The sequence below is a fragment of the Mangifera indica genome, chromosome 9 (genome assembly GCF_011075055.1).
Source record: "Mangifera indica cultivar Alphonso chromosome 9, CATAS_Mindica_2.1, whole genome shotgun sequence".
NCBI classification, from domain to species: Eukaryota; Viridiplantae; Streptophyta; class Magnoliopsida; order Sapindales; family Anacardiaceae; genus Mangifera; species Mangifera indica.
Genome location: NC_058145.1, coordinates 12,472,831 through 12,487,349, shown reverse-complemented (window position 1 = coordinate 12,487,349; position 14,519 = coordinate 12,472,831). Strand labels below are relative to the sequence as shown.

General features: G+C 34.5%; 2 protein-coding genes across 2 annotated transcripts; one reads left to right on the top strand and one right to left on the bottom strand.

The window, feature by feature from the left end:
- The first annotated feature begins 521 nt into the window (after window positions 1-521).
- On the top strand, window positions 522-4,491 carry LOC123224789 (malonyl CoA-acyl carrier protein transacylase-like). The gene is made up of 10 exons (XM_044648507.1): window positions 522-907; window positions 1,782-1,867; window positions 2,051-2,117; window positions 2,653-2,795; window positions 3,273-3,321; window positions 3,433-3,570; window positions 3,682-3,762; window positions 3,853-4,029; window positions 4,113-4,199; window positions 4,286-4,491. Exons 1-10 carry the CDS (start codon window positions 638-640, stop codon window positions 4,346-4,348), a joined length of 1,161 nt encoding a protein of 386 aa, XP_044504442.1. The 5' UTR covers window positions 522-637; the 3' UTR covers window positions 4,349-4,491.
- A 1,400-nt stretch (window positions 4,492-5,891) lies between these two features.
- Window positions 5,892-9,459, bottom strand: LOC123226403 (mitoferrin-like). Its single transcript, XM_044650918.1, has 2 exons — window positions 8,416-9,459; window positions 5,892-6,508 (listed from the first exon to the last, which is right to left on the bottom strand). Exons 1-2 carry the CDS (start codon window positions 9,175-9,177, stop codon window positions 6,293-6,295), a joined length of 978 nt encoding a protein of 325 aa, XP_044506853.1. The 5' UTR covers window positions 9,178-9,459; the 3' UTR covers window positions 5,892-6,292.
- Window positions 9,460-14,519: the final 5,060 nt, after the last annotated feature.

Sequence of the window (14,519 nt, the reverse complement as noted above, 5' to 3'; positions counted from 1 at the left end):
AGGATTATTAATCTAATTGAGAGATAATTCTCTCATAAAAATAAAAAAAAGATAGGGATGAAGATGAAAAATATCTCCACAATCAAGAATAAAGAATATATGTATCTCTTCTTTCTTTTATATTAATATATTTACTTAATATACTAATATATTATTATAATTTTAAATTATTTATATTTTTTAAATATGTTTATATTTTTGTTATATATATTAAAATAGTTAATATATATTATTTATCATATTTAAAATAATGAGTTAGTTTTAATTTTAGTTAATATTATTATTTAATATATTTATATTGTATTTAAAATATACATAAAAAATTATTTTTTATGAGTATCAAAATAGAGAAAATTGTAACCAAAGGTAAGAATTGTTATTGCCTGCAAAAAGGGAAACAAAAAATAGGGTATTGGTCCTGTTCCTCCCCAATGCCATATCTTATTCTAATTTTTGTTCTCTTCAAATAAAAAAATGACACATTTTCTCAAGGGATGGTTGTAATTAGGTAAATGTGGGAGATGTCACGGAAATGACAGTTGGCCTATTTGATTTGTGACATCTCCAACGGTTCTTTCAAGAACTTTGTGAACTCCGCTGTTTCCTTTACTCCTTCCTCACGCTCACTGGCACATATATGAACTCTCTGTTTCACCACCCTCTTATCTTGCGCAGTCCCTCTTGTTGTTCAACCATGTCCATCACCATGGCCTCCTCCCTTGCTTTACCTTCAATTTCTTTCCAAAACCACGCTTACGGCGCTACTGTTTCTTTCACTAGATTAGGATCACCACGCTTTGGTGGATCTGGGGTTTTTATGAGCGCCTCCGTTGGAAGTCAAACGCGTGTTGACGATGCTCTCTTTGCTAATTACAAACCCACCTCCGCTTTCTTTTTTCCTGGGCAGGTAATGCCTTGCTGTCTTTTTTCCCTTTTTCTAAATGGAAACATCTGCCTCTGTAGTGCTAAGATATAAGCTTATTTCTCATTGTTTTTGTGAAAATTTCATTGAGACTATAAAAAATATATGATAATAATTTTGCTGCTAGGTGTGCTGTTGACCAAAAAACTGTAGTTGTAAAACAAAATGCTATGTGGAAAGATTTTTTTGCGACCTCTTTAGAAGGTCAAATTCTTTTTCCTGCATATTTCTGCTTTTTTAAATGTTATATCGAGGAATAGTTGGATAAATTTAGTCATAACAACAAATGTTAGTTTAAACATGTGATAGATCGGTGTGTGTTAGCAAATCTTGAAGCTGATGAGATGTGATTAGTTGGGCTTGGTGATATTGGTTTTGGAATGCTAAAGAGGTACTGGGTTTAAGTCTTTCAGCTGTTCTTGAATGAATCTTCATTGATGATTAGTGCTTTATACCTACTGACTAGGATAGTGGAGATTCTAGAAATCTCATCAGAGGAAAGGATCGTTTTGAAGAGGGAATCTAATTAAAATTTTATCTTACTTGATGAGTTGCTATATCTCCTATCAATTAAGCAGCTAGCTAGAGGAATTTGCATTGTGTCTGTAATCTGCAGCTATGTGACACAGAAATTTCTGCTTAGTGTCCCTGATTAGACCATGAGGAGGATATGAAGAATAGATAAATTTGTGACCACCTTTTCATGGAGCTCATATTACCAGTGTCCCTTGGTAATTTAGTGTTGTTGATTTTTTCACCTTAAATTACTTCCTGCAAGGATACTGACAATAGCCTGGTTACTCATCATCCTCTTAATGTTTTTTTTCGTTGTGTATTTACTACTCATGTTGTGTCTCAGGGTGCACAAGCAGTTGGAATGGGAAAGGAGGCCCAGAGTGTGCCTGCTGCAGCAGAGCTGTACAAGAAAGCAAATGATATCTTAGGGTAACTTAAAATTTTTCAACTTTTTGTTACCCACTAAATGTATTCAATTTTTGATAAATTCTCTGTGGCATTTGGTTTAAAATTAAAATTCCAGTCAACTCTATGTTCTGCCCAAAATTTCCACATTCTGTCAAGTAATGCAAGATGCCTTTTGTTGGTAATATGATATCATGTTTTATGCAGGTTTGATCTTCTAGAAATTTGCGCCAATGGACCAAAAGATAAGTTAGATTCAACTGTTATAAGCCAGGTAATTTGCTTTGCTACTTCTCCTTCATATCATAATTGTCTCTGCTATGATTTATTCACTTTTTCCTTCTAAAATGATAAACTCCTCTAGAAGTAGTTTTGTGGTGTTAGCAGACTTTATTAATTTTGAACAAATTTCGTCTTGGACCAATCGAAATCATAGAATTATGGGTTCTACATTATTGATCTATGGTGAGGCCCATTTATCTTGATCAGTTGGGGTCTAGACCAATAGAAGGACCGTACAATAACAATTATATGCTCATTTTAAATTTTTGTGATGGCATTAATTTTGTAGTTTAAGTTCATAGTTATTTTGAATTGATTAGTTAATATTTTAAATCATGAAAACGTGTACCCTTTTCTTCTTAACCTAATGGGAAATCCTTTGTCTATCAGGAAGCATTACCATTCTTTTGAATCTTTTCTGCTGGCAATGTTTAATATCGGTGTTATTTAATGTTATATTCTTTTTCTGTGTAATAGAGCTATCCATTGACATTTATAAAACAGCAACTAATTCTGCATCTTTGCAGCCTGCCATCTATGTGACAAGCTTAGCAGCAGTTGAGCTGCTCCGAGCCCGAGATGGAGGCCAGCAAATAATTGATTCTGCTGATGTTACATGTGGTCTGAGTTTGGGTGAATATACTGCTCTAGCCTTTGCCGGAGCTTTCAGGTGAGTTGTCTGTAGCAGCAGATCAGCATATTATCTTCTTTTCTATGGCGAAGAAACATCATGATGTTTAGTTTATATAAACTTAAACATAAGCTCCTTGCATAATCTTTGATACCTTTCTACTCATTAATTCTGAGCATATGTGCAAAGCATGCTAGGAAAATTAGCATGCAAAGAAACTGGGTTTGCCAATCCAATAAGTTTACTCTGTAACAGGGTAATTTTTCAGATCTGCAGTATAGAAGCACTGGCTTAAGACTTATGCCATCAAGTTCCCCTTGTCTAATCTATGGACCATTTGAAGCATCACATATAATGAGCCTCTCATGCGTCATTTTACTCAATGGAGTTAGAATGTTAGTAGATCAATATGCCTAGTGATAATAAATTACAGAATGATACCCATCTGTTTATTTCCTTAATTTCTTCTGTTGATTTTGCCTCTTTTTTTTGTTTTTTTTTTCCCCCATCTATAAGCTTTGAAGATGGACTGAAGCTGGTCAAACTAAGGGGTGAAGCTATGCAGGTAACTGTGTATTATTAGCTAAGGAATGTCTTAATTAATCAGCCTAGCATTGGTGCTCACATAAATGTTAGCAACTCCTTTTGGTAATTGTTTCTCTGCAACTCCCTTCAGGAAGCTGCTGATGCTGCTAAAACTGCCATGGTCAGTGTCATTGGACTGGATTCTGATAAAGTTCAGCAGCTATGTGATGCAGCCAATCAGGAAGTCGATGAGCATGATAAAGTTCAAATTGCAAATTATCTATGCCCTGTGAGTTTCTTCATGTCTTTATATTTTCATAAATCTAATAGTGGGTTCTGTTTTAAACTTTTTTATATCATGTATAAACTTTTGCAAATGAAGCAAATTCTACTTTGGTAGGGGAATTATGCAGTATCTGGTGGTGTGAAAGGAATAGAAGCAGTAGAAGCCAAGGCCAAGTCATTCAAGGCTCGAATGACTGTAATTTTCTTCTTAACTTTAGTCTTGCCTGTTGCCATTCTTGTACTGGCAAAGACTGACCTTCCTTTTTTTTTTTTCCTTTTTTCTCAGGTCCGTCTAGCTGTTGCTGGTGCTTTTCACACTGGTTTCATGGAACCGGCTGTATCAAGGTTGGAAGCTGCACTGGCAGCAACCCAGATCAGAAGTCCAAGAATACCAGTCATATCAAATGTCGATGCACAGCCGCATGCAGATCCAGAAACAATTAAGAAAATATTAGCCCGTCAGGTATGCTAAACAGAATTCACTACTTGTTTCACCCCCATGAAAAGATTCAAACGGTAATTAGCCTCCAAAATTTAACATCACAGGTGACTTCTCCTGTCCAATGGGAAACAACAGTTAAGACTCTTCTCTCCAAAGGGCTGAAGAAGAGTTATGAATTGGGACCAGGAAAGGTATGAGTCAATTCTGGTTATCACTTTTCATCCTTTCACTCACGTTTCTCATCAGTTTAATTGACTTGATTCCTATCGCTACTCAGGTTATCGCTGGCATTATCAAGAGAGTGGACAAAAGTGCAGAGATTGAAATCATTGCCGCTTAAGTTGAGGAATTCTATAACATTATTCAAACCAGGAGAACACAGTAGGAGCTTAAATTTTTTTTGGAGTGTGAGAGACCAATTTCAAGAATTAATCAACTTTATGTATTTGGTGAGAATAGTAATATATTTCTTTGGAAACTCAATCATCAATTTCCAGAATCATTTTCACACTTATAAGACTGGAATAACAAATGATAATTATAAGAAACATGGATACCAGAACAAATCCTGGTAATGCAGAATTCGGTTTAAAAGTGGTGGGCGGCAGAGTTTGCCGTATTCTCCTGAGTTGATCCACCCATCAATGTTCAGGAAAGTAATTGGTCCAATCAGGAGCCAAACCGCCAAACAAAACACCGCGCATGGCTTCTGTTACTCTGGTCACGATCTCTTCACTCAGCAGAGCATTTCTTCATCCTCGTCCTTTTAGAATGCTCTCAATATTGCTGTTGCGGGTTCCTCTCTCGTTCTCTTCTCTTCATCTTCACTTCCGATCTTCTTGTTTAGATCTACTCTTGACACCCCATTCTGTTACATTAACATAATAATCATCTGGAAGGCTATTAAGAACCTTTGAAGGCCCCCAAACTCAATTGATTTGATTCATAATCAAAATCGAAATCATCCATGGCGGAGATTGATTGGTAGAAGAGGTGTCAAATGGGCATCTAGTGACCGTAAATAAACAAATTCTCAGGATTATGACATTCTTACAACACAAATTTGTTAATATCTGACTAATGGCATATCGAATTTATAGTGTAGATGTGCTTTTTCAACTTCTTTCACATAACCAGTACATGTGACCGTAAATTTTATGTTCATAAAGATGTTCTGATGCCGAGATTAGAGAACAATGGCTAAAACTTGAACAATTTTGGCATTACAGATTTGAAATTTATGACACATCTCTGTAACAAACACTCCTTACCAGTACTCAATTGTGTGAAACAAACACATTCTAATGGCAGGTCATGGTAGATTTAGTTACTTTTGGCATAGCTATCAAAATGAAATGTCCATAACGTCAAATAATCCCAAGTTCTTCAAGAAGCAGACATGAAAAATACCATGATTATAAGGGACTGCAGTCCCTGTCACCCCTCACGAACCCTAAGGCCAGGGGAAAACTAAGTTTTGCATCATCGATTTCTCATACTTAATTATGTTTCATGAGCAACAAGATATCAAGTATGTACCATTATCCTAAGTCATTCTAAATTCAATCAATCACAGCATTGTTGAAAGAGATAGAACATTATCACCTGCATTAGTCAGAAGTATATGATTCTCCATTCTGGAAAGTGATTCAGCACTAACCAGGCTACTCAAGATGCAATACTTGAAGTCAATGTGCCATACAAACATATAAATCTATGAAGATTACTTCAAGACCATCAGAAAGATGAAAAATAATATCATTAATCAGTAAAAGGAAATTCCATTACAAATAATCCAAGCATAGAATGAGTTCAAACAACTTAATAACAACATTAGATTATCATGGCAACTAATAAAGTACAAACCAACATAACAACAAATGTATTGGTGCCATACCCAAATTTCCTTTCTCTTTAAATATCAATATCCAGAACAAATCAAAAGTTTCCTTTGCAATTAAACCTACACCATCTACTAACCAAAATTTCAAAATCATTGCACGGAATGACTTAATGGAAAGAAGAGAAAAATTAATAGCTATCTAGCAGAGAAAAACTCAGACATTTCTTAGGCAAAGGTAACAACAAAGTGTTCAGCTGTAAGAAATTATGCTCTGAGGACTAAATTCAGGTTCCTGCCGCAAATTAAATAACCATGTTGAAATCTGGAAGATGCATTGTAGTCTTGGCTTGTTCATTCCTTGTGTGAAGCTCTCATTCTTGCTTATACATGGATATTTATTGCAACTTAAACATTATAATTATGGTTACTGTTCAACGAAATTTAGGTGATAATGCTGCTGCTACTACAATCATTAAGGTCTTGGAAAAAGTTTTTACAGGATTCATATGTAGACCAGCAGATTGCAGCAGCAGGAGCATGGAAAAGCATTCTCGGAATCCATCCTCTCATCAACCCTCTGTATCCGTCCTTTCTCAATATTGTTTTAATCACATCACTGATTGAACTGTTCTGAAATCTGTCGCATCCGCAAACACCCTGAACAGCATGTAAAGCTAGTAATTAAAAAAAGATCCTATCATTCCTACAAAACAACCAAACAACTTTTCGAGATTGAATCCTAAATTGAAGAACGTATGTTGAAACTTGAAATTATAAATATCGGTATCTAATCGTTGCAACACCACTTTACATACTGTTGTCACCATCCAACCCTGTAAGGCCAAGTTAAAATCAAGTGGGAAACAGATAGGTCTAAACTTGAGCACACCATGAGTTTAAATGCGTAAGTGTAGTAAATTCACTAGGCTATCCCAAATACAAAGTAAATAAAATGAAAAAAGGCATTCCATGCGTTTCAAATCATCAAAAAGTATAACCCTCAGAGGACGAAGAAAAAATCCTACTGAAAATAGAAAAGTCATCGACCAAAAAAAATGAATAGACCCCTCTTAAGACTTAACCCGATGCACAATGAAACAAAACATTCTATTGCATGTTCAGGCGATAAAGGCTTCTCCATGACAACTACAGTATACCAGTCAAATTGCACAACCTATTGCAAGCATGCAGTCCACCCAGAGTCACCTTTCTTGAATGTACTCGGAGTGTAAGGCAGTGTTCTCACTGCTTAAAAAAATTAATTCGAAAGAGAAACTACATTGTTTGCTTTTACCATATTTATCAACTAGTTAAGAACCAAAAACCAAGTTCTTGGACCTATACAAAACTATATGAGTGCGTTTGATTCAGGTAATGTTTTATTCCCAAATATAAAATATTATCACAAAGATAAATTATTACTGGATATAAATTATTACTATATTTAATAAAAATTAATATATATAATTATTGTGTTTGGTTAGAGATAGTAAAATGATATTATTTTATTTAAATGTTTTTAGTTATAATTATTTTAAAATATATTTTATATTACTTATTATATTAATTAAAAGCAATGATATTTTACTCTTAAAAAATTAATAAATAAAGACAAAATTGTAACAAAATCAAGATTACTTTGATAATTTTTTAATAAATAAAAGTAAATTACCTTAACAATATAAATAATAAAAAATAAATTACCAAATTAACCTTCCTTTGCTACAAACCAAATGCCCTATAAGTTATATAAATTCATAAAACCCAATAACATTCACTACATTAAACATATAAAAAAAATGGCCAAAGGACTATGTTCCACCCAAGTTTTAGCGTAATCTCAAAAACGTACCTACAAAAGTTTAAAAACTCAACCACCCACCTATGACCCAATTATCGTTGAATTTCTCTGTTAAAAGGGAAGGTAAAATCATAATTTCACTATTAATATTAAAAAAATATAAAATTCATTATATTGTCCCCTAACCTCTGTCTAAAGTTTTTTAACTTTAAAAAATAATATTTTTCTTTCAAAACCTAGGATTTATTTTCAGCGGCTCTCCAATGACAATCTCTGACCACTAGCGACTCCCCTTTAAACCCAAAGTCTACGTTGTCCCTCCCAAGAACCTCCTGTTGTCTGGAATCGTTTGGATAGAATGAATCCAAACGAGTCTAGACGATAGGAGGCTCTTGAGAGGGAAGATGAAGGGACGACAATGACTTTGGGTATAAAGGGGAGTCATCATTGGCCGAAGATGGTCACCAATAAGCCATTAAAAATGAACTCTAAATTTTGAAGGAAATATTACTTTTCAAAGTTAAAAAAGTTTAGATGAAAGGTAAAATTATTAATTTTTAAAACAGAAAATATAATAAAATTTATATTTTTTAATATTAATAATAAAATAACGATTTTATCTTTCTATTCAACAACAGTTTGACCAGTAAATCTTTGGGTTTTGAACTATTATGAGGTGAGTATTTGAGTTTTTGAATTAGACTAAAACTTGGTTGGAATTACCTGACCAATGAAATAACCAAACAAGGCATAGCAGAATTACCTGACACTGCAATTGAGTTTTAACAACATCAAGCGGCGTGGTAACAGCAGCCGCCAGCGCTCCAGCCGCAGCTCCAGCAGTAGCATGAACAACCAAACGCTCGTCACTCGCACTCTCCGGTGAAATCTCCATTAAACCCTTCTTCGCGGCTTCATAAATCGAGAAATGTACCGCAGTATACGGCGCGTTCATCAACACCGTAGTCCTGTACGACGCGTAAAACGCGCCAAGACCTTCCTCCCTCAGCACTCTCTTAACACAATCCCAGACGCCTTTATAATTACTATTACCCAACTGTAGTCTCTGTTTCACCATATCCATAGGCGTAAAAACGGCGTCGCTTGCCACAGTTGCGAATACTCCAGAAATCGCATGGGCTGCTGAGTTATTAGGGTTCCCAGCTGAAAAATACTTTTTAGCAACTTCGTAGACCGTGAAATAAACGGCGTGAGCCGGGCCGGCGCCAAGGCCCATGGCGGCGATGCCACGGTAGAGCCCCGATGGTCCCTCGGTTTTTAGTATTGATTTAAGGGCTTGCCGAACGCTAACCGATTTGATGGGACAAGACCTTAGGGCTTGCATATGTGTCTTGATAGTGTCGACCGGGAACATGGCCAAATGTTCGACCGAACCAGCAATTGAACCGGCGATCATGAATTGCCAGTAGTGGAGGCCATCGTGGGATGTTACAGAGATTTCAGGTCTGAAGTCGGGTCGGAAATCTGGGTTTTTAAATTTGGCAGTGGTAGCTTCCGTGGCCATTGTGGAAAGGTAAAATAATTGAAGTTAGTTTTTGAAGCGAACGGAGAAAAATTAGGGTTTTGAAATAAAGCCAGAAGGGTTGTGGCCATACAAAGATTTGTCTCGGAGAAGAGAAGACTGAATGCAAGTTTCTGTGAGTTGAGAGAAGAAGGTTTCAGGAGGCCGTTTTGACAAGGAGGTGGTTTGGGTTCCGAATAAGCCGGAAAGGAAATAACTTGATTATTATTTAGTTTTATGGTAGGCAGCTAATTGAGATAGAGCATGTTTATATCTTGACACGTCAGTGAGCCGTGGTGGCTACGTCAACGAGCCGTGCCAACCAAGCCACCGTGTATAAGGGTCGGGTCATATATGGGCCTTTCGATTGATAGGATGGGTCGGGTCAACACACCTGACATATTAAAGCTCGTGATACAATCTAAGGATTTTTTAGTTATATCTTTTATAGATCTTTAACGAAGAATTCTATATGTTTTTATCGATTAATCTATATCTTTTAATTTTTTAATTTTTTAATTTTATATCATTTTTAACAAGTTGTGCTAGATTGACATGTAGACTTTCTCCTAAAGCCCTGTCACGACTTACAAAATAAAAAAGAATAAAAAAAAAATTCTAAATTTAAATATTAAAACACCTCTATCTCTTTATAAAAAAAGTCTAATAATTTTAACCAAACTAATATTAACATGCTACAAATTCTAAAAAGTCTCATTTTCACTCTAACACACACTCCAACTTTAAGATCTGAAATCAAATAAAAAAGTTTAATAAAACAAAGTATTTATACGAATCTTTTAACTCTAAGTATTATTTATGTAATGAAGCTAATGATTGTGTATTGTTGTTTAGTGTGTTGTTTTGGTTTTATAAATTAAAATGTATTTCTTATACATGGTATTTTGAAATCAAGCATGTGTGACACATGGGGGAGCTTATTTGTTATGTTGCCATTTATGGGCCTAAGAAGGAATTTATCATGGGAGTTGCATTCAGAGCTTATTGATATTTTACATTAATTATCTTGAATGGGGTTGATAAATGATATGGGTAATTGATACATTTCCTTATCTCTGCAAAATACACAATATATTGAAATTTACTGTAGCATAGAATTTTTTTCAAACAATTGAGTTTTTTTTGGAATTTTTTAATTATTTTTCCAATAATTTATTTATGAAATTATATATTATCATTATAGGATTGCTCAACATATCGGGTTTAATAATTGTTTTAATTTGCTACGGAAAGGAATGGATGAGAACTGAGAGTAACACAATAAAACACATTAGAGGCAAACAAAAATTTGTGAAAATCCTTGTGAACATGATGGGAGTCAATGGGCAAATATCCCATCAATAGTATAAAACAAGAAAATGCAACAATGAGAAGTCTATTAACATAGAGGATGATGACGATGTTCATTGTCTTATTAGTCTTGCTTAACAAATAAGACAACTCATTCCTATTTATATGACAACTATCCTGAAATAAAAAAGGACATCTCTTGAAACCACCAACATTAATGTTTAAAACTGCATAACAATGATAAAAGAGAGTGATTGTTTACAAGGGGTTCAACATGAAAGGGTAATACCCTTCATGATATTAATGAGGATAATATTGTGAATATGCATAATTTCGATATATTATCAACTGTAGAGGATTGGATATGTGGAAGGAAAGAAAATATTCTGACATAAGGTACTTGTAACCGTGGTGATGAAATAAAAGATATTTCGATCAAAGAACTTGTGTTAAAAGAGAAAATGAATGTTAATGATCTTACTGATGGTACGAATAGTTTTTACTGTATAAATCTAGTTAGCTTTATGTGGACATGCTTTGGAGAATAAATATCAATATAAAGTTCACAAAAGATTTTGATGGAAGATAAAATGTCTCCATGAACTATGTCAATAGCATGTAAGGGCAAAAAGATTGGAGGGTTGTGACTTTTTTAATTCTATCATATGGGTACTCAACAAACATGTGTTAAAATAGGTGTTCTATAGTCAATTGTCACATTTATATATTAACAATTGTAGTCATATTTTGTTAACAAAATGACTGTTTCTACATCACATTAAGACTAGAGAATACCCTTAAGATGGTAGTAATGTGATGATGGGATCAAAGTGTGTAACTGATCGTGAGAACCATATATTCACATATAATAGTAATTTTTGAAACTTTTGTAGTCTCCATATTATCCTAACTCATAACGTATAAAATATGGTTAAGATTATTATAGTATTGAATGAGTCCACTAAAAGGTGGTGTGTGTCAATATTTTTTATTGACAACATAGTGCAACACATGAATAAAAAATATTGTCAATAACCTACTAAAAAGATTCTATATGAATGGTTACCCAATGTCTATGGAATACGTTCTCTAACAAATTATAATACATGTAATCCCTTGACTTAAGGTCATATGACTGTTTTGTACAAAAATTAATATAGTTTGACACTAGCCAATGTAGACCCTGAGAAAGATTATCAAATTTGTGGTGATTTACCATAAAAAGAGATGTATGAAGACTCTGGTAAATTAATAAATGATTCATAACTTCTAAGCATAGGAATAAATATCTCTAACAGACCTACTAACGGATGTCAATGAGCACTTAAATCAGTAACCATAGTAGGATTAAGTTGTTACTTAATCTAATACCATCTTATTGTTGATACAAATATCAATCAATCCATACTAAGAGTTCATGAATGATGTGGACAATTATTGGTTCATCAATTTTATTTTTTTTTTTATAAAAGTGATTGAATTCTTATATTTTCCCATTAAAGAAACTGTTACAGAATCTGTAAATATGTGCATTAGTGGATATAGAGCTTAATTATAGGAATTAATCATGGTAGACGCTGATTTTAGAATCTCAATTATATGAATCAAATATTTTGTTTCCTAGTCTAGAATATCTAATGTGTATATATAAACGTATCTCTGTAATAGTAAATATATAAATAAAAATATACTTTGAATTTCAGTTTCTACATGGTATCAGAGCCCGGTTTGCCCTAGTATGCAAATTCGGAAATTTCTTCTAGCCCTAGTGAGCAATTTCGTAGCCCTAGTAAGCAATTTCGTAGTTCACCGGTGTAGAGTGACCATTAGTTCTCACCGCCACCCTAGAAAGAAGCGCGTTTCACCGATCATCAGTTTCCCAGAATTTGACCATCGGAAGCTCACTGATCATCAGTTTCCCAGAATCTTTTCCTTTTGAAAATGAACACTCAGATCTCATTTTCTGTGGCGCGTTGATTCTCACCGTCGGTACAGTCAGACTCAAACGACGCCGATCGTTCAGATCCCTATTCTTCTATCGCATTTCATCGTCGCATACGCCATCGTCGTGTCGAAACAATTGTCGTTGACGAATCTCTCTTTCTGACCAGGTTTTCACTTTTTTTTCACTGTTCTTTGTGTATTCGGATCTTAGTTACTGCAGAAATCAATTTGTGCAAAGGTTTTTTGCTATTTATTTTATTCGGCTATGTTGAGCATTATTATGGCAGATATTAAACCGATAACTATGGCTGAAATGGTTCTAGTAATGTCAAAGATCACTGAACACAAGCTTAATGGTTCCAATTATTTAGAATGGAGTAAAATTGTTCGATTATATCTGTTAAGCCTCAAGAAAGATTATCACCTTACGCAAGCTCCTCTTATGGATGGTACTAGACAAGCATGGCTAAGAGATGATGCTAGATTATTCTTGTAGATTCAAAATTCCATTGAAAGTGAGGTAGTCAGTTTAATTAATCATTGTGAATTGGTTAAAGAACAAATGGAATATCTATATTTTTTGTACTCTGGAAGAGGTAACCTTTCTCGTATATATGAGGTGTGCAAAGCTTTCTATCGTGCAGAAAAATAGGACAAGACCATCACATCTTATTTTATGGATTTCAAAAGAACTTATGAAGAACTTAATACGTTGTTACCATTTAGTCTTGATGTGAAGGTTCAACAAGCCCAACGAGAACAAATGGCCATTATGAGCTTTGTGGTTGGTCTTCCGTCTGAGTTCGAAACTGCCAAATCTCAAATACTTACTAGTCCTGAAATATCATCTTTGTATGACACATTTACTAGGGTACTTCGTACAGAAAGTGCCTCATCATTTCAGAGTAACAGTGCTCTTATTAGTCGAAGTAGTGTACCTGAAACTGGACGATCATATAAAAATAAAGGAGGGAGCAGCACTAATTGTGACAAAGTTATTGATCATAATCATGAGTCAGGAGGGATTGTGTGTTATTACTGCCACGAGCCAGGCCATACAAAACACACTTGTAGGAAGTTACAAAATCGGGCTTCAAAATCCCAGTCAGCAAATGTTGCAGTGACCAACATTGCTACTAATTCATCATCTGGAAAGACTATTATGATTTTTGCAGATGAGTATGTCAAGTTCTCTCAGTACTAAGAATCACTAAAGTCTTCATCAACTTCTATCACTGCCAGTACTGAGTCAGGTAAACCAAATACATGTCTTATTTCCTCCTCATCCAAATGGGTCATTGATTCTGGTGTTACAAATCCTATGACAGGTAATCCTAATCTCTTTTCAACTTTTCAGTCATTTGCATCTCCTTCTAATGTTACTTTAGCAGATGGATCAACGACATCTGTTCTTGGTTCTGGAACTGTTAATCCAACTTCGTCAATTTCATTGTCATCTGTTTTGAGTTTACCACAATTTTCCTTTAATTTAATTTCTGTGAGTAAACTCACTCGTGATTTTAACTGTTGTGTCTCATTCTTTCCTGATCATTGTTTATTTCAGGATCTTACGACGAAGTAGATTATTGGTAGAGGACATGAATCTAGGGGTCTCTATATCTTAGATGTGCAAATGCCAAGGTCCATTGCTTATTCCAGTGCCTTAACTCTATTTGAAGCTTACTGTCGGTTGGGGCATCCTTTTTCTCCCTGTGTTGAAGACTCTATGTCCACAGTTTCGTCATGTATTTTCATTAGATTGTGAGAAATGTCAATTTGCCAAACATCATTGTCTGTCTTCAGGTTCTAAAGTTAATAAACAAGCTAACTCTCCTTTTGAGTTAGTTCATTCAGATGTTTAGGGTCCTTGTCATATTGTGTCCAAAACTGGATTTAAATATTTTATTACTTTCGTTGATGATTATTCTCGTATGACTTGGTTTTACTTAATGAAAAATCTTTCTGAAGTGTTTTCCTATTTCTGTGCCTTCTATGATGAAATAAAAACATAATTCAATGTTTCTATTCATACCTTACATAGTGATAATGTCAAAGAATATTTCTCTGAATCTTTTCAATCATATTTGATC